The sequence below is a fragment of the Crocodylus siamensis genome, chromosome 14 (assembly GCF_052110815.1).
Source record: "Crocodylus siamensis isolate JL-2025a chromosome 14, ASM5211081v1, whole genome shotgun sequence".
Taxonomy (NCBI): domain Eukaryota; kingdom Metazoa; phylum Chordata; order Crocodylia; family Crocodylidae; genus Crocodylus; species Crocodylus siamensis.
Window position 1 is genome coordinate 6,061,919 of NC_143408.1, and position 19,980 is coordinate 6,081,898.

The following is a 19,980-nucleotide window of genomic DNA, read 5'->3' on the forward strand; positions in this document are numbered from 1 at the left end:
GGAGTCCTGGGGGCCGGCGCTAGCAGCTGAAGTGGCAGACATCTCCATGCTGGTTGGAGTACTCTGCTTTTCACGCTTTTCACCACAGCTATCCTGATGTCTCGGAAGTGCTCTTCTTGGCCGGCCTCTCTGACAGCAAGCTGCAATCTCCTCCTGGTCCAGGCAGACCCATCCGCGGGAGCACTGCCTGCCCGGGCCCAATTGCTCAGCATCCGTGCACATATCAGGGATAAGCCAGCAGACACCTTTAAGCGGCTTTATACCTGGCCTGGTATAAATCAGCAGTGCTGCAGAGCTAGCCAGGGCCTGATACATGGAAGACGCAGCGCCAGCGGGCTGCCCTCTGCTCCGTGTATCCATAGTCTTGAGTCATCTCCATTTTATGCAGTGACTCCCTTCAGTAAGCCAAGGGCACGGCTGCGGAGAGAGCGCCCGTCTTCTCCAGCAGCGCCCTGGTCAGATCCAGGACGAGATGAAAGGGCAGATGCAGGACATGCCAAAGATTATGGGGGGAACTGGGAGTGAGGAAGGGGGTGCTCGAGCGAGAGCAGAGGCAGGAAAGGTGAGGCGCAGCGCAGGAGGAGAAGCTGGTAGATTAAGGAGAGGATGAAGGGCACGGGGCGGGAAGGTGTCTGCAGAGCTCCAGGTCACCGCGCTTTCTGAGCTGGATTTTCCTGCCGTGGCAGTGCCGACAGAGCAGGTGGCCTCTGGTGTCCAGCTGAGCCTGCAGAAGCGCAGCGGGTCCCTGGAGCAGGAGGGTGGGGCAGCACTCCCCTGCCAGGCGGCGGGTCCACTGGGAACAGTATGGGAGGAGAGGCGAGCAGGGGTGGGGGACTTCTTGCTGCATGCATACGTGCTCTGCTGGACTCGGGGCCCCTTCGCACAGCTGCAGAAGAAAAGGGAAGATGCAGGTTTCTATTTTTGTGTTTTTTCCTGTTCAGAAAAACACCCCCCACAGCCCCAGAGAGGCGACAAGGCCGCAGGATGCATGAAGCAGGAAGAGTCTATGTCACTGCCTCGCCTTGTAAGGACACAGCTTTGCCTTCCGTGCAAACCACAGTGCACCACAGCCGTGCGAATGGCTGATCTAGTCTTCACCGTCCCCATCTTCCTTGGGACTGGCGGTGGCTTGTGCTCTCACCCCCAGCATTCAGACCAGCATCATTCCCAGCCAGGGAACCCCGTGCCCAGCCGGCTCCCTCTGCTCCCAGCCAGCCCCCTCCCGACAGGAAGGCAGCAGGGAGCAGCCGATGGCTGGAGAGCCCGGAGGATGCTGCGGACCCTCGTCCGTGTGCTGGCCTGCCTCTCTGTCATGCTTCTGTGACCATGGCCAGTGAAAAGTACAACGCAAGGTCACAGGAGGTTTATTTAGGTTCTCGGTCTGGTGAGCAGGCGAAGCCGCAGCGTTGCGCTGACTGTCTTCTCCACTTGCAACTGCAGCAAACATAGCCCCTGGGACCAGCAGGACTGACATCCACTTCCGGGCTGCAGCCCCATAGCAAGTGGGTTCAGCATGCAGCCTCCCGCAGGGAAGTGCCGGGGGGGTGCATGGTGCGCTCTGCCCGGACGCCTTCTCCCTGACCCGGCATGGGCAGTGCGAGGGCAGCGCGCGAGACTCGAATCACAATGAACAGGGGTAAACAGGATCAGTTCTGTACTAAGCGCCCAGAGTCACTTCTGCGCTGCAGCACGGGCTTCTGGTGCAGATGTCCTCAAAAAACCTGCCTGCCTCTGCTGCAGGAGGCAGGGACCCGACCGGACCAAGGCAGGTCAAGTGCTGGGGTGCAGTGGGGACCTGGGCTGGACTAGCTGGGAGTGCTGCTGGGCAGGAGGGAAGAGCACGTGAGCATTGCTGGGGGCACCGCAGAAGCAGCTCGGTGGAAGGACTAGAAAGCAAAGGATGAGGGCAGAGCCTGCTCTAAGAAGGACTCAGGGTTGGGACCGGCAGGGGGGCAGGGGGAGGCTGCTCTGTACCCAGATGACCCATAACCTTGCCAAATCCCCCTCCTCTGTCTTCTGTTTCGCACTGCGCACACTCTCCGCCCCAGAGCTGGCTACCAGCCTTATGCGCCAGGTCAATGGAAACAGCGGTCGCTCCGTTTGAGGTTCACTCGCTAGTCCTTCATTCCAGGCAAGGCTTCTCCCCTCTGTCCCTACGGGACTATACACAGCACTGCCATATGCCTTAACCCTGCATTTCCATGCCCCCACCCCCCCGCAGTGATCACCCTGCGGAGGCACTGGGGGATCCCTGCACCTGCTCAGTCAGACTTGCTCCCCGCCTTGGTGATAGAGATGAAACCACTGAGACCCAGGGCAGCTAAGCGTGGTGCAGGCACTGGGAAGGTCCATGACCTTGCAACTTCAGCCCTGATTTTCAGAAGGTGAAGTCAGAAGGGCGGCACCAGTAGTCTTGGCATAAAACACCGGCCAGCACCCAGACCCGCAGAGGGAGGCAGTGGAATATGCTTTGTATTAACTTTGTGAAACCTCAGGTGGGTTTCGTTTCTTTGTTGTTTTTCTTAATGTGTTTGATAGTGTCAGTTTTTCTAATAAAATGTTTAAAAAAAAAAAAAAAAAGCTTCCTTGGAGGGTTTCACAAAGAGGTGCATTTGGGATCTCTCTCTGCAATGGGTTAGGAACAGCAAATCCTCCAGCTCTGCAGGGGTTGGCCCCAGGGACCCTCGAGGTGCCTTTGAATGCTACGAGTTCCAGTCCTGACCTCCCGGTGTGGAGAAGGATACTTGCCTACCCTACCAGGGGAGGGATATGAAGCCCCTCTCGGTCATTTAGGCTGTGAAGGGTTCAGAGTCATTGCCAGAAAGGAGTGAAAAGGCTGAGGCTGGAGCCTGGGGTCTTTTGGCTCCCAGCTCATTGGCCTTTCCTGTCAAAAGAGATGAGGGCGGCAGTATGGCTCGACCCAATAGACCGGGCTGCAGGATTTGTCAGCTGCTCTGAGAAGGCAAGGAGCAGGCGGACCCTAGATCTGAGCGCAAGGCAGCCCCTCACTATCTGCCCCAGGGGCCCAAAATGCAGATCCCGTATAAACAAAGAAAAGGCTTCACAGATCGACAGTGAATGGACACACTTTGTCCCGGCTTCACTTTGTGCAGTTGTTCACCCGTCAAGGGAGGGCGGGACACTTTACACCCGCTCGAAACAGGGGCGAATACTCGCTTGGTTGCAAGACAACCCAGAACAGGGCTCACGGCCGAAAGTTGGCACAAAGTTAAAGAGGCCCTCGATGGCAAGCTGTCACTCTTCCTGTGTTACACTCAAACCCAGAAAACCCCCAGATAACTGCCTGAGATCCAGGAAGCGAAACTGCCCAGTGTAGTTTCAGTATGTGAATAAGGTAAAATGCAGCTGGTAAGCATCCAGGTATAGGACAGGGACGTGCGAGCACACACGGGCCTGCCCCAGATTCCCATTCAGGCGGCAATTCCTGGGGTTATGCGGCTGCTCCCAGCAGGGAGGAAGGAGTACCTGGAAAGTGGGAACCAGACCTTGCCTCTGGCACTCGCTTCCAGGACTGCATCCAAATCCTTTTCCAGAAGTTGCATGAAGCACTTCTGTATCCAGCATTTTGGTTGCAGGTTTTGGATTCTCCTGTCCCTCGGCCTTTCTCCTTGTGAAGTGCCGCTACTTCCCGCAGCAAAGCAACCCCAGCTGGAAACTACCCAGGCCTCAAAGTCAGCCTCCAAAATGCACAAGGAGAACTGATGTCTGTTTTTCCCTTTATCACATGAAAAACACCCTGAGGCTGGTTGGTTAGACCCCCCCACTTCCTAACACCCCCCATTGGGTCCTGCCTTTGTTCAGCCTGCCCGTGTTTGCTCCCGGGTTCCCCAGGCAGTCTCCCTGCGGCGGGGGATCCTATACAGCGGCCAGACCACTGGCCTAACAAGGACTGTCCTGGGAGCTCCTGCTTTAAGCTCAAGGCCGTCACCAGGACTTGCCACAATTTTCCGATACAACTGTTTTTCAGATGGAAAGCCAGGCATTTGACAAAGCAGGGTTTGGCGACAAATCTGCTTGCCACCGGAAAAAGTGGAATTTTATCACAAAAATGGAGGAGTTTGAATCAACCTGCCCCTCTTGTGTCTGCTGGGAGCTGTAGGTCAGATGTCCCATGTTCCCATTCCCATCTGTGGCCAAACTACATCTCCCAGGCTGCACCACAGCCAGGTGTGCCTACAATACTCCAGGTTACAATACTCCAGGTTAGAAAGTGAGGCACCGCGGCAGATACAGGCCAACCAGGGAGTGCACAAGGAAGAGAAGGGGACTACAAAGGATTTGAACTACATCTCCCAGGGGGGGCATTGCAACCCTAATTTAAATAATCCTATTTTGCATTTGTGCCAGCATGTTTTGCCAGAAAATCAGTGTGCCTTGAGAACGAACTCTGCTTTTTGATGTTTTGTTCCCTATAGTAAGGAGGCCTCTCACGGGGTAAGAGCAACACGGATGTATTTCAAAAGAAATGGTCCTAAAATACCCTGGCTGCAGACGACCTTTGTTCTCCCAAGCAGAGGTGCTGTTGGGGCAGAAGGAGAGTTACAAAGGGCCACATTATCATGGCCGTGGGGGGAAATGGCCTGATCCCTGAGCCTAAAGGTCAGATTTTCAGAAGAGCTCAGCATCCCGGCTGGGTAATGATCCAGCCACTGGTTTTGCTGCCCAAAGGGGAGCTGAGGTCTGAAAATCCTGCTCTTGGTGTCCCAGGAAGACTTTGTACCTCCTGATCCAGCCTTTCAGATACCCAGGGTAGTCGCGTCTCAGGCCTTCCAATGGGAAAAGCATCCGGGGTCGAGTCTGAGACATCTGCGTTCACTGCGGTGTCTGGCAGTGCCTGAATCCTTTGCGGAGGACAGTGCGGCCTTCCACAGCCGTGCTCAGCGCATCCCAGGAAATACCCTGACACCGCCTATGACCACAGGACAATCAGGGACTATCGGAGAGGGCAGCCCTTGGATGGCCAGAGCAGGCCCCAGCTGAAGCTGTTTCACTGAAAGGCTCTCAGCAGTGCTCCTCAGCTGGCCTCTCGGTTTCTGCCCCAGTGCCCCGGCACAGCCCCTGGAAAGGATACGAAGATGTAGTCATCCATGAAGCGCTTTTTAAGGTTTTCCACGATGGAGTCCTCCGAGATCTTGGAGAGAAGAACCATGTCGTCCACTCCGCTCTGCTTAACATTGTGGCTCTGCCAGTGAAACCGCTCTTTGCTGCCCTGTGGGGGGAGATGGGAGAGAGAAAGACTGACGGTCGGTCCATAGCGAGGCCAAGAAGGTGTAGCAGAAAGCCCCTTTTGCACATTTCTCTTCTGGACACTGATATAACAGAAGCCCCTTCTTGCCTGCAGCACCCGCTCCCTCCCATTTTCTGCATTTCTTTTCCTTCTCAGTACTGGCAGAGACCTAGCACACTCATTGCACGGGTATGGCAAGGGTCAGAGCAAGCCAGAAAGCTGAAGTGGCTTTCTGTAGGAGAAACCTAGAAACTACATCTACATATCAGTTAAACTCAGTGTCACTAAAAAACCCAAAAGAGCTAAAATATCCCCTGCAAAGACTGTAAATATATCCTGTGCTAATCTAACTCACTCACTGTCCCTAGTAGCCTTTGTCCCTCACTGTCTCACATTGCATTTTGATATATTTCTCCCAGTGCATTTCACCTGTCTCGTCTTTACCAAAGCATTTTGTATTTTATATTTTATACTTTTTAAACCCTGCAGGAATGTCCTCCCTGTAGAATGAAGTTACACCCTGGACCGCGGTGAAAAACTGCCCTGAAATTGCAATGGTAAAGTGATACAATCTGCTATATTGGGCGGTCCCTTGAATGAATGGGAGTGTATGGTGATCAGTATGTAATGAAGTGACAATAGCCTAGCCGAAGGGTCTTAACAAGCCATTTTCAACTAATCAAGCCAAGGAAGTGATTCCTGGAGCTGAACACTCATCCTATGGACTATTCCTGTAACCCAGGACAATACAGCCATTAAGTCAGTAAGTCAAGGGCGGACTCCCAAAACTTCAGGTACCAGCAGGCAGAGACCCCTGTGACTACAGCTGTAATGTGCCACTCAAAACCCAGGTGGGGCAGTGACCTCTGGACTGGGCAGCAAGATGATGCTGGGGGATCACACAAGTCTGCCAGAAAGGGATAAAAGGCAGTGAAGAGTGACCCTCGGTGGCACCCTCTCATCCAGCACCTGGCCTACCGAGACGCAAGGAGAAGCAGGCGATTCCCATCGCCTTGCAGGAAGCTGTCCACCAACAGCAGACTCCAGGGTCTCAGGCAGGTAGATATACCGATGCCAGTGCTGTCACAATCACTACGGCAGCTACTGTACACAATACCACATGGGTCTGAATGAGGGAGTGCATGTGTGTGTGCATGGGCTATGGTGACCGGTACCACCCGTAACTCAAAGTTGGCATTTATGATTTGATTGGCAACTTCACATGCCGTCCAATAAACTAGAATGTATTACAGTCCCGTGAGTTGGTCCTTTGTGGCCAACAAAGGCACTTCAGAGAAGCAGCACATCACGGTGGAGCGGGCATAGGACTCTGCATCCAGACGCATCGTGTACGAGCGCCCCTATGCCAAATGCAGCTCGGACTCGTGATGGGACTTTCAAGAAATCACTTCTCCTCGGGAGCGTGCAGATAACAATACCCAGGTGCTTTCAGGTCCAAGGAGCAATGCACCACCTTCGTTTTTGGGGTCAAGTCACAATGTTGTAAAGTCAAAGGGCTCCGCTACTGGAACCAAATTGCTGGGATGCTGCCAGTTTACAACAGCAGAGCATTCACCTTTCATTTCGATCAGGGGGTGAGCTCCCCTCCCTGGCTCTGTTAGGATTAGCCATCCGAAGTCCTGTACAAAGCACTCGTTGGGACATCCTTAGGGCTTGCAAGGCCCTGTCCTGAGGCCAAGGGGCTTTTCTGGTGAAGTGAGTGACTGCAGGGCAAGAGAAACTAGAGACTCCTGGTTGTGGTCCAACCTTTTGCCATGTTTGGCAGCATCCAGCACCCCGTGACGTTCCTCCCCGAAAGTCTTCCTTCCCCTTGTGTGAATCACCAGTGAGATTGAAGCCAGCTGGGCATGCACACCATCACGAAGAGGAATGAGGGGGAACGGATGTGCCACTTCTGGCTACCGTAGCCAGCTCGGGCAGGAGGAAATAAATGCTCCTTATGCCTTCGCCTCTGACTCAAACTCTCATGCACTGTATGAGCAAAACCTAAACACAAGCAGCCTACACAGCACAGTTACCTCCTCTCTGTTCCTGTCTGTCTGTCCTCTCCCTGCCCTTCCTGCCTGTCTGTTATCTCTCACTTCAGACTCAAGTCAAGGCAAGGACCATCTTCATGCCAGATGTTAGCACAGGACCAAGTACCAGGGGCCCTGGCTTTCAGGCAGCTGCCTCAAAGCACAGAGATACATAACAGTTGAGAATTTCCTCTGCCCCAGCAGCGGAATAGAAATAGCTCAGGTCCATTTTCAGCGCACGGATGAGAAATACCCTGAAGTCGCCCAGCTGTCTCCTCCTACAGTGGCTGGCTGGGAGGGAAGCTGCGGGCTGTGGGTTCGGCTTTATGGGCCGTGCACCGGGATCACGCTGAGCTGGGCCGCGTCAACCGACTTGGGAAACGCCGCGTTGGGCTCAGATTTCATTTGAAAAGACAATGTGCCCAGTGTAAAGGGCTGGAGCAACAGAGAGCCCGGGACTGTTTAACAGGGTGTTAACCCTGGAAGGATCAGCCGTACTTATCACTCCATTTCTGAGCAAAGCGCGAGTGCAGGTCACTGCACCGGTCACTGGGCGCAGCATCCTGCCCTGACGTCCATGCGACGCGGCTTGCGCTTGCTGTGTGGGCAGAGCTGGGGCTGCGAGTGGCACTTGGGAAAACCCCACCACTTATTCGTCTCACGGCTGGTCTGGCCTGGCTCTCCTTTTCCAGCCCATTTGGGGGCCATGACTCCGCCAGAGTCTCAGAGCAGCCAGAGCCGTCCCCCCAGGCCCTGTCCTCCTCTCTGAGCCTGTCCAGTTTGCTGCTGCCATTCCTTAATTTCCTCTTTTCACTTTAAAGTAAGCAAAGCTTTCACTTCCCCTCTTCCCCACCCTCCCCCAGGCCCTGTGCCTCTTGCTTCTTCCCTTTCCCTTCTCTTCCTCTTTTCATTTGTGTTCCTCCTATTGCTCGGAGGGCTCCCAGCCAGGGGTTCAGGCTATTCAGCAGGACTCAGGTGTCCTTCCAGAAAGCCTGGTGCATCCCACCCCTCTCCAGCCTTTCCCATCCCCACTTTGCACTACAAGCCCCGCTCTCCGGTGGCTGGACCCTGCAAACAAGCCACATTCAGGCAGCTTCACATTCCCTGTGTGAGTCATGTCTGCTTCAGGCCTTGCCCTTCCTCCACCATGTCACATGCCTTGAGGACTCCCCAGCAAGATCACAGACCACATCGGACTTCTGGGGCCTAACAGGGTGTAACTGCAGCTGATGGGAGAGCTCTGCCCCCGACATGCTGCCTGTCCTGAGAACCGAGTCTCATGAGGCTGGGAGGGGGGCAGCCCGACGCTGTCCTCAGCTCCAGCCCAGGTGCCGGGACCCAGCCGAATACAGCCGTATCTCATCTTAATTTGCTGTCGGGCTCAAACACCAGGGATGAAGCTGACTCATGCAACAGGAAACATGATGCAAAAATGACAAGTAGGGCCGTTGTGTCAAGTAGGCATAAATCTATCCCCGGCCCTGGGAATGGGGGAGGCAAAGCTTCACCAGGAGGAACTGCTGTTAGGCTGCAATGACTAAGCAGGTGCATTCACAGGCCTGGGTTGGGGGCTGCTTACACAGCTCTTGCCAGATCTCAGCTCCGCCTCTCTTCCATTAGCCCCGGTTTGGGTACTTTGCTTGCCCTTCCTCAAGCTCTTTCTTCCTTTCTAGTGGGCTATAAAAGAAATTCTCTGGAAATGGGGTCGTAAGTTCAGAGGCATCGGGCTGGCAGCTGGAGCGGTTGTGTGACAACGCTCAGAACTGTGCAAGGCAACGGAGGCTCGCTGAGCTGCAGGCTTCAGGGCACAGGCAGCAAGTCGTTACCGGGGTCAGGAAGGGGAGGCCTCCCATGTGCTGCATTATAGGGTTTGGGGGCCTTGCTCTTCGGTCTCGCTGGCACGTGGCGTAGGGCAGCCCGAGCTTGTGGCTTTCGAAGGAATTCCATTTCCGGTTTCAGAGGTGCTGGTTGTTGGGTATGTAGCCTTCTCCCCTGCATGCATTAGGCTATGCCCTTCCCTTTGGGGATGCCCCGTAGATGGCTCCCCCCTTACTTTACCAACCTGCAGGGAAGCAGGTTGGAAGAGGAGTTGTAGGGGGAACGGTTTGGAGGGTGAGACCGGGAAGCTGCCAGGGAACTCCATGCGTTTGGGGAATTGTGCAACGCCTCTGAGCGCACAAAGCACCTCAGTCCAAGGGGAGTCCTTTTATGACTGCACAGGGCTGTGTGCGTGAAGCACTCACCTTCAACACCTTCCTTCTTTCTGTCCAAGCCAACATCATACCTCTGCTTTTACCTTCCTGGTTCATAGGTGAGGGTGTTTTCCTGACTTACTTAATAAACCTTGATAAACTGGGGCCAGAGGACAAACACAAGTCCCCTTGAATCCAACGGGAGTTTTGTAATCGGCTCCAGAAGAACCAGGAACTGAAGAGCTCAAAGTCCCCTACACAGACTAGAGCACCACTGGCCCCTGTGAGGTAGGGCAAGATCCTTATACCCATTTTACAGGTGGAGAAACCGATGCACCAACCCCTTGCCCACAGCATGTCAGCAACAGTATTAGGAAGGGACTCAGAAACTTGGGGACCCCCCCACCTCTCTGTCCGCAGCTCTGACAACTAGATGCACTTCTTCCCTGTCACATATTGCCCAATGTGCACAGAAAGTGCGGGTACGAGTTAGTGAGTCTCCACAGTGAAGCCACGCTACCGAGAAAGTCTTCTCGAGACCTCCTCTGTGACTGTTGTTTGCTTTTCTGGGATCCACCCTCTCAAAATGAGCCGTGTCTCTCACTTTTGCCGGGACCGGTCTGAGTCACTGGAGCGCAGCTCAAAGTCCACTGTGCCTAGCACCCTGCCCTGGGTCTGGGCGTCTAGCTCCTCCATACTGGCAGCTTTTAAGTAACTAAGGGAGCAACTAGGTAGGCCACTTTCACAATGCATAGCCCCAGTTCCCCTTTCCCTCCACTCGGCCTGTGGTCACAGCAGCAACCGTGGGTCCAGCTGTTTGCAAAACCCTAGAATTAAAGAGCGAGGGATTGACAATGGTGTGTGCAGCCTTTTGGACGGTTTTGTCCCTGTGCCCCTTTTCGGGGGACAGTCGCAGGCACGTGCCCCGTGGGGGCGAGCCCTCCTCACAGGGGATGCACACAAGCCCTTCCTCTGCCTCAGAGATCTCAACGGCTGGGGGACGTTTTCGGTGGGCTGGACCTGATTTAAAGGCCCCGAGTGTGCTCTCTCTGGGGCAGGGACGTTTGACCAGTGCGTGTGTGCGCAGCGCCTTGGACAGTAGGGGCCTGCCCCCCCACCGGTGCTCCTTCAGTGCGTGCAATGAAAATGCTAAACAACCACTCAGACCACAACTGCATTCACACCAGGTTCTTCTTCCTCTCTGACTCCTCTTTCCTGTGCTGATCTCAGCCGGGGAGGAATCAAGAGTCGTTCTCAGCTTCACTTTCCTCTTCATTTCTCTCTCCGCTCTTGCTACCTGTCTCTAGCATCCTTCACTCTGGGAGCAATATGGCTCGTCCGGGTTGTGACCCGGGTGCTTGATGGTACATATCTGTATCCAACAGGCTGTAGGATTTCTTCCGCTTCCCCCAGCCCCGAGCCCAGTGACTGTGATTGGCTAAAAGCATACGTCGCAGAGGGGCAAGCCGTCTTGAAGACTTGGAGAGATGGGAAATCCTCCACCACTTCCCTGGGGAGTGTTTGCCTCCAGTTCATCACCCTTGGAGCTGCAAATGCTTTACTTCCTCTTTGAATTTGCCTGGCTTTAATTTCCAGCTGTTCCTCAGCTTTCCTCCCTGAGGAATGGGCACAAGCAGCGAGCCTCAGGGCAGGGATTACCTGCTTCCTGGTGCCTTAGATGAGCTGATACAAGGATTAAAACTAGAAGTCTAATTCTATAGCCTCACACAGCTCATGTAAGGTGTAACTCCCTACCTGGTTACTGGGGCAGAGGGTGAGAGAAGATGCAGAAGTGCCCCAGCACAGCCCACCTCTGGCTGGCACTGCCACTGCCACTCCGCATCGCTGCTCAGCTGCCGGCCGAGAGCTCAGCCGTCTTGCCCAAATAAGAACTGAGCAATGGGAAGCAGTAGACCTCTCGCGGCACGATCTTCAAAACAGTCTGGGCCCCCTTCAAAGCACAGCTGCAATCAGAGCACGACACTCTGCGCAGCCCTGGGAAGAGGGGAGGAAACACTGCGCAAGGCCTGGCAAACCGGCACCTTTAAAAGGCAAAGCAAACATGGCCTGCAGCCAACACCCCAACTACCGGAAAGACTGAAAAGGTGCAGAAGTGCATATAGTGCTGCCACAGCAGCAAAACCAACCCAACCTCACGTTCAAGTCAGAATGGGGGGGGCGGGGGGTCTACCTGCCAGGCTCCAGATGCACCTCCCCGGGGCAGATCCTGCCGGCTCTTCCCTGCTCTTGCTAACGAAGCTACTAGTTCACAGCCCCGCTGATTGCTTTTTTAAATTCATTCCAATGAAATGCATTTCTCGTTGCTTCACTCTTAAACTGCACGATCCACCCCGAGGCTCTGAGCATAGAAGTAAATCTTCTAGTTTATTTTTAACTGGAGAAAAACGTGGTTTTTTTTTTGGGGGGGGGGGTTATGTGATGCACCTCAACCTCTGCAGGCTGCTTTGCAAATTCAAGATCTACCCACGGCTGTCCTAGGAGCGGGGAGTTTGGCTGAGCTCTGCCTCTGGTGAGGCTGGGCACCGAGTGGGCCAGGGCACGCGGGCAGGTCCTGGCTCTGCTCGGAGGTGCAGCTGCCTTGCGACACTTCTGTTTCTGCTTGTCATTTGCTTCTCCTTCACACCAGGAGTGCACTGTACTTAGCCAGCTCCATGCAGGGCAGGGGGTATTTTGGCTGTGGGGCAGGGATGGAAGCAGCTGGCATTTTACACATGCAAGGGCTGCTGGGCAGCTTGGTGCAAGTTGGGGTAGCCCCAGGGGAGGTGGCTTTAAATGGTGCCCCTGCTTCAGTAGCTCCTAGGGGAGCCTCCAGCATGGGCTATGGCATTCCCGAAGACTCACAGGCTCCTTGGGGACCACGGCTGGCCTGTGCCTTATGGCTCAACCATGGGAGAGGAGCCATGGGGCCTGACTAAGGGGTGTTAGTGAGTCCAAGTGTTCCTGCATTATCTGGCTTCCAGAAAAGGTGCCTGCCCCTGCCTGGTCCATCTCAACCAGACGCTTTGGCAACCGTGCACTTTCCTATTTGGATACAGACACCTCAGCTCCTGGAGGCACCCACCACCCTGCAGCGGGATGGAGCTTGCTAACCTGCTCCTTTTCTGTCTGCGCCGGGTTGACTGCAGCTGGACGGCAGCAGGTAGAGGAAGCAGAAGCATTTCGGGGAAGCTGGGCAAGCAGGAACCAGAGACATCGGCTCTGTCCCCCCCAAGCTCCCCCATGGGCCTTGCTGTGCAGCTCCAAGGTATCCAAAGCACCCAGACAATCTCACCACCTTTCCTCCATCACATCAGCCCCAGCCCAGAGCAAATGCAGCCGGCTCGACAGTCCTGCCTGGAGGGGTGAGGTCCTGCAGGGAGCCGACGGGGCGATGGCAGGCCTCAAACAGCACTGACCCTGCAGCTCTCAGCCTCGGGTCGAAGCCACCCTGGGCTCCCCAGCTGACTCAGGACTAGACCTGCCTCCTTCCTTCTTAGCCCCTTGCAGTCCCTGCCTCTCCCTGTGCATAGGGAGACTTGCAGCTTCCCCAGTCCCCGGGGCGGGGGTCTTTGCACCTTGCCTTTCTCACAAACCCAGAGGAGTGCAGGTTGCCAGGAAAAGCAGTGGGTGCAGCGCTGTGCAGAAGCCGGTGACAGCCCCAGGGCAGCAGGGACGAGCAAATGAGACCCTGATGGTTTAGGGGGCAGCTCAGGACAGGTTGCGGTGACACCGGTGGGCGCAGAACAAGGAGCGACGAACCCAGAGGAGGTCAGGGCTGGGGGCAGGGACAGCCAGCGGGCACAGAGCAGGAGCAGGGGGCAGCACCCCGTGATCTGAGCTGCTGCACTTACCATGGTGTCCCTGCAGACCCGGAGTCCTGCTCGCCTGGCTGCAGACCCTTAGGTGGGGTGGGGCTGAGCTGTCGGCGAGGGGGTGCCAGACCCTTGTCACCGCAGCTCAGGGGACATGGGCCCTCCCAGACACTGACTCTCGCTGGCTGGTTTGCCGGCAGCAAGAAATCTGCAAGTTAATTTCCTTTTCAGCCTCTACTTCCTCATTCAGGGCTGGGAGAGGCGGGGAGGGGGCAGCTGGCTTTGTCTACCTATTGCAACCTGCTGCGGAGGCGGGGAAACTCCCCCCCGCCCCCCCCCGCACACTGCCCACCTAGGAGATGAGGGCAGGGGTAACTCTGCTTGAGCCTCCGCCAGGCATCTGTCATTTGGGAGACACCTGCTGGGGGGGCTGGGCTGCAGGCGGGGAGGCCGCATGGATCACCTGCAGCCTCTGCTACCTTTAAGGTTGCAAAGCAGTTTCTTCTGCGATCTTTCCCGGACCCTGGGGCTGCACGGAGCTGGGAACTTGCATAGCAGCAACGCGCCAGAATGATTTCTCTTGAGTCCTTTGAATGGCTTTCTCTCTGCAACCTTGGAGCAAAAGCTTCTAAGTCATTTTGGAGTCACAGAAGGCCGAACTGCACGTCCCTCTCCCCATCCCTAACTCCTGTGCTCAACAGCTCTTGAGGACCCAAGGACATGTCCAATTCCTTGTTGAACCTAGCTGCACCATCAGCTTGCACCAAAGCTGGTGACAACGAATGTCACACTTTCCATGACTCGCCATGTGAAAAAGCACTGCCTTGCGTTAGTTTTAAGCTGGCTGCCTCCTAGCTTCATTTTTGTGACCTCCCGTTCTTGTCCTGTGAGAGACAGTAAATAATAAATCCCTATTTACTTTCTCATGGCCATTCAGTAGGTTGTTAACCCTTCTCATGTCCCCCCACAAACATCTCTTTTCTATACTGAATAGGTCTCTTTAGTCTCTCGAGTGCTGCAATGCTCTTGGCTGAAGCTGGGGAAGCAACATAAATGAGGGACCAGGGGCTGCGGCACAAACGAGGGACCAGAGGCTTTTTAAGTTGCTCGGGGTCCCTGCACACACAGACTACAGTAAGAACATGGAGGCACCTGAGCTCGACTGCAGGCTCAGAGATCAAGGCCTTGAATGTTTAGGCAGGGTGATAGGGGAAGGCCCTGGCATGACTGTCAGCTCTGAGCAACGATCTAAGCCTACCCAGCCAGGAACTGCTAATGTTGGTTTTTCAGCAGGACCGGAGAAGCCCTGCCCCTTCTTCCTGACAAGACATCCGGACAAGTGATCACCCAGGCCAGCACAAGGGGGTTGTGGCGTAGGGCTGGGGATCCTAGGAGGAGCTATATGGGCCAGATTCTCGTTGGAGCCTTGTGTCCCCAATATGCAGAGCTCCCCTTAGCTCCTCTCTGCCCCTGCTTCATCCATGCTGCCTCCTTCCACCAGAAACAGGCACCCCTGCCTCCATCCCACAGACCTCTCCAGCCAAGAAGAGGCAGGGAGGGTAGAGCGAATCTCCTCTTTCCCCCCGCTTTTCTGTCTTCTCTGCTTCCCCCACTTCCCCTCATCACTCTCACAGCCCCAGTCTTTCTGCAAGAGATGGCAAAAGGGGCACTGGGGAGATGGGGTGGTAAGAGGGCCAAGGAAGTGCTTACTCTGTGACCTACAACCTAGCAACCCCAGGCAAATCAAATGACCCCAGGGATGAGATTCCTTCTCATGCAAAAACCGTCATTGATTTCCAAGGGGCCAAACCCGGGAAGGGGTTGACAATTCAAAGGTTTTCTGACTACCAGAGCTGATCCAGAGAGATCTTCCAAGAACTGGGAGCATTATGGGCAAGACATCTGCATAGCCTGAACCTCCCTTTGATGTGGAGAGAAGCAAGGCAGGCGCACACAGTGCTTGTGCGGGGTTGGCTAAGTGCGGATCCTGGCCTGGGTAGCCAAGTCCTCGTGGAAAAGCCCAGCTCCCAAACACCCACTCCTGGTGCAATTGCTCTGAGCTGGACTGACCACAGGCAGGGGAAGAGCTGGCTGACAACTGCCGACACCCCCACTACCGTTGCAGGAAGCTGGCGATGTAGCTGGTACCTGCGATCAGCGATGTGTCGGGGAAGTGGTTCTTCAGAAAAGCTCACTGCAGCTCATCGCAAGCTCTTCCGTGATGATTACCTGGAGGCGGAGGTCACAGCAAAAAGAAGCAGGGGCCGACATTCGCCCAGTCGGCACCAGGGAGCAAACCCCGGACTCAGAGCACACCTGAGCTGGTGAGAGCTCCCACGACCGCGGGATAGGAGTCAGCACTGGGGATGTGCTCCTGCTCCTAGACTGCCGCGGCTCCCTGCAGGAGGGCTGGTGTCTGTGAGCAGGGCTTCACCAGCCCCTTGCAGATAGACAAACAATTGCAGATATTTTTGCAGACTTAACTGGTGTTTGGCTTTTTGCCAGGGAACTCAACGTCAAAATGCTCCAGGCTCAACAGGTGCAAACGTGGCCTTGATCTAGAGACGGGCACCTACCTATCAGGCCACGTTACCGGCTCCCCAGGCCGTGGCGATGTGTAGGGAGTGCACGGGGGTGCACGTGTACCCCACGAGAGCGCCGGGGCAGGAGGGGACACAGGTGCCCCCCCCGTGAGTGCCAGCCGGGGAGTGGGAGCACCAGGTGTATCCGTGGGGATCTGTATTGAGATCTTTAATGTAGTCCTTAAAGCCACCAGTCCTGGAATTAGGAGACTTCAGAAGAAACTCAAGTGTCTATACTTTCCTCTTCTAAGATTAACTATTTAGCCCCCATACTCAGAGGGAAAGGCTTGAAAATGAAGCGAGGGCCAGTGAAAGACTCGGAAATCAGAAGGCAAATAAGAAAGCCTCCAACATATTTTACTGCTTAAAAATGCCCTAATTATTTGAAGCCAACCTCACCAATCTTGGAGCCTGACTCACGATTCTTGATTGCCCAAGGTGAAATGCTGAGAAAGGCAGCCCAGAGGCACGTACCGATCAACCACAAGTTGTATGGGCGGAGATGAATAAAACTAGGTTAAACTTGCACAACCTGAGCAGGGCACCAATGTGAGTTGGAGGCAGCGGGGCACCTACCTGTGGCGTGCGAGTCGCACCGTGGGCCTGTGTGCACCCTGAATAGCTCAGTATCATGACCTGGGTGCTGCACTAACTAGGGACAACTTATGGAAACAGGACAAAAAAAAGAACAGGAATATGACCATTGTAGAGGATTGTAACTGTGATGCCCTGAAAACCACAGGCCATGTCAGACAGATCTTATCGAGGCAAGCAACAGGTCTGGAGGCATGCTCTCAGAGGAGACTCCATTTACACACGTGTGTGGTTTGCTGGGGTTCCCAGCTCTGAATGGCAGCGGTGGCAGGTGCTCTTCTGCATCCCTTTGGTGTGATGCCCAGAGGTGGGAACTGAGCAGGTCAGTGCCTCTTCATTAGGGCCTGGTTTTGAAACATGCCTTTTCATTTATCCCGGCTCCATGTCAACTCTGCCCACCAGCCCCAGGTGGATTCTTACCCGCATACGCACAGCGGAGCAGGAGGTCAAGCAGAGGGAGTTTGCTGAGGGTATCCGAGCGGTCTGAGGCTTGTGGGCTTCGCGACATCCCATTACTGCCAGGAGGACTCTGAGAGCTGGCAACACCATCTGGGCATTGGTGTGGCTGAATCATAGCTGCAGACCAGAGCAAGCCATACAGGTGCGGGGCCCACGTGACATGCTGGTAGGGCGTCTGCATGGAGGGGATGCAGGAGTGTAGTCGACACATCTGCAGTACAGACAGACCCTGACCTATGCCAGGACCCATCCCACACACACGTGCGCACAATCACATTGTGCAGAAGGTGAGCACACGGACCCTTGGCTCGGTGCTGGGGACTGGGGTCTTGGCTGCAGCCCAAGGGGTGATGGAGCTAAGTCTGTATGACACACAAAGCCATAAGGAGGTGGGGGCTAGAACAAGAAGTGATAAAAGCAAACCCAAAGCCTTTGCCCTGTGGCTCACTACAGGGTTATGTAGGGGAGGGTTGCTCTGCTCCTGGGTGCACCCCGCTGGGAGATGCTCACCGGTGTGTGCCCCAAGCTGCTCTCCGGCAGCCCTGCACCCTCGTTTCCAGCATCTGTCATATGTCACAGGGGGACCTTGGCATGGCACGGCATGGCTTATGGAGCCATATCGTGCAGCTCACAGGGCTCCTCATGGGCCTGAAAACCTGGTGGTGGGCAGTCATGGCAGCGCTAAATGCTGCTCCCCTGCTGCCAAGTTTCTGGACTTGTGGGGAGTGCTACAGTCAGGTGCAGGGCCCGATCGGTGCAGCACGAGGCCTGGATCAGGGTGCACAAGGCCCCATCTGGGTGCTGCAAGGCAGATCCAGGGGTGTGGGACCCAATCTGGGCAGTGCGAGGCTAGACCCGGTCACGTGGGGCCTGACCCTGTGCAGAATCCGGCCCATGGAGCGGCCCCGCAGGGCTGATTGAGCAGCGCTGGCGTAGATAAGCCCTGAGCCGCTCTGGCCTTGGGTTTAATTGAGTGGGGACGGTTACAAAACGGCACCAAGAACTGCGCCCCATGGTGCTGGCAGGCGTGATGCCTTCGTGCCGTTTGTGGTAGGGACCGATGAGACAGCAGAAGCTGTAGCTCCAAAAATAGCAGATGGGCGGCATGTGCAGGGTTGGGTGCTGATCCGCCAGGGCTGGGAGGACATCTAGTGGATGACTGCAGCCTGCCCGGGGCTCGGCTTGCAAGACAAAGTTTTACCCGGGATGGGACGGATTGCGCTTCGGGTGCCGATGAAGTCATGCCAGCCAGAGCCCGCTGTAGGCTTGGCTGATGGCATTCAGGGAGAAATGGGATTTCTTGGTACGACCTTTCACTGGACCACCTACCTCCGAACTGTGCCAGCTGGAAAACGCCTGCCAGCCTACGCTGCATCCGGACTGGAGGGCTTTGCTGGCTTCGCCAAAGCAGCAGATGCTCTGGGCGGCAGACAAGACTTGGGATGAGCTGGGGACATTGAGAGACCGATGACAATACTTTCTGCTTATGGAGACAGCTGTACTTTCTGCGGCAGTTGTTGGACGAATAAGACCAGTTCCTGCACCTGCAGTCCAGGGCGAGGCAACGGCCACGCAGCTAACTCTTATCATATCTGCGGTGGGCCCTGATCTGGGCCCTTTTCTTAAGGCCTCGCCTCCTGGAGTCGCGGTTTTGTCAGAATCTCCATTTTCATGTAAAAAAAAAAAAATTACACTGATCACTCTTGCAGTTGCAGATGAAAGCTGGAAAACATGAAGTCAGAGCACCCTAAATGCTCCCAAACCTGAGGGCAAATACACGCTGCATTTGCGTCTTCTGTTAAAAGAGCCTCAAGCTTGGTGGGACTCGATTCTTGCAATCCTGGAAAAGAGGATGCTTTTGGCAGCTCCATGAGCCTGTACTGAACTGGCAGGCGTCTCGCTCATGATTTCCTTGCTCGGCAGCTTGGGCCTTGCTTCAGCCTGGTACAGTCTGGCTGCAAGCAGAAGCCAGCTGTTCTCCCTCTGCAGCCTCCTGGGGTGCATCCCTGTGTGTTTTCCTGGGTGCAAATAGCAGCGGCACATAGTTGTGCCACTCCTTGTCCCCTAGGAACACCCCTGCATGTGTGCTCCGGCACGCAGCAAATTGCCCCGGGTGGGGTTGAGGAGGCTGGGGCAGCACCTGACCTGGCCCCAGCAGCCTCAGGGGTCCTGGGGGCCTCCCAGGGTCACAGTGGTGGTGATTGGGTGTGCAGACCCTGCCCAGCAGCTGGAGCATGGCTCTGATTTCTGGTGGTGCACGCTGTAGCCATATGTGCCGCCACACTTGTTTTGGGTGCATTGTTTTGCCCCCCCCCGACACCAGGATTTCCCGGTCTCCACACTGCAAATATGCAGCATGGGGAACTTTTTGACATGGGCTACGTGGATTTTGTGGCACCTCAAAAGCCTTGAGGCACTGCAAAGCACATATTCCCGCTCATCTGGATGTGCCCCTGGAGTCCTCCGCATTTGCTGGTGACGCTATGAGGTTCTGGGTAGACCTTTAATGTGGATCATGTCTGGGGTTTGCCGAGCTTCAATGGGCTGAATGCGAGGTGGTCCTTCCAGGAATAATCTGCCAAGTTTGAGGGACAACCCAGGAAGGGAAGAGAAAAGTGGGCAAGTCATGCTACAGAGTAGAGGGTGCAAAGCAGGGCCAATTGCAATGTGTCCTTCAAGCTTTCCCTGGTGCTGGGCAATCCACCTGCCTCCTCCAAGGATCCAGGCTGCTCCAGGGATCTGGGGTGGACTTCACAGTGCTCCCTTCTCACCTGCACGGTGAATTTTTGTAAGTATGCACTTAAGCCGTATCTCTGGGAGGAACTCACAGATGTCTCCAAAAGGGAGAACCGGGGTGGAAAAGGTGTGTAATGAGTCACCAGACAAATACATTTTGAGGACCCCCTGTTTGGGGTGCAGGGCAAGCTTCAGTGTCTGATGGAGAAGTCTGGGACAGGGACAGCAACGGGCCACCGAGCACACGACCTGAGCCCCACGTGAACATCCACCTGGGGCGAATGCGAGCTGAGGAATGCCACTCAGACCAGACGCTGCACC

The 19,980-nt window shown here is 55.3% G+C and overlaps 1 protein-coding gene across 1 annotated transcript in view; it reads right to left on the reverse strand.

Moving 5' to 3' along the window:
- Positions 1–13,480, reverse strand: part of MYO1F (myosin IF) — a 35,895-nt gene extending 22,415 nt beyond the window's left edge. The window contains exons 1-2 of the mRNA XM_090027543.1: positions 13,328–13,480; positions 5,093–5,230 (exon numbers count right to left, since the gene is read on the reverse strand). Of these exons, the coding sequence (XP_089883669.1) occupies positions 5,093–5,230; positions 13,328–13,330 (141 nt within the window). The 5' untranslated portion in view covers positions 13,331–13,480. The remainder of the gene's footprint in view (positions 1–5,092; positions 5,231–13,327) is intronic.
- Positions 13,481–19,980: the final 6,500 nt, after the last annotated feature.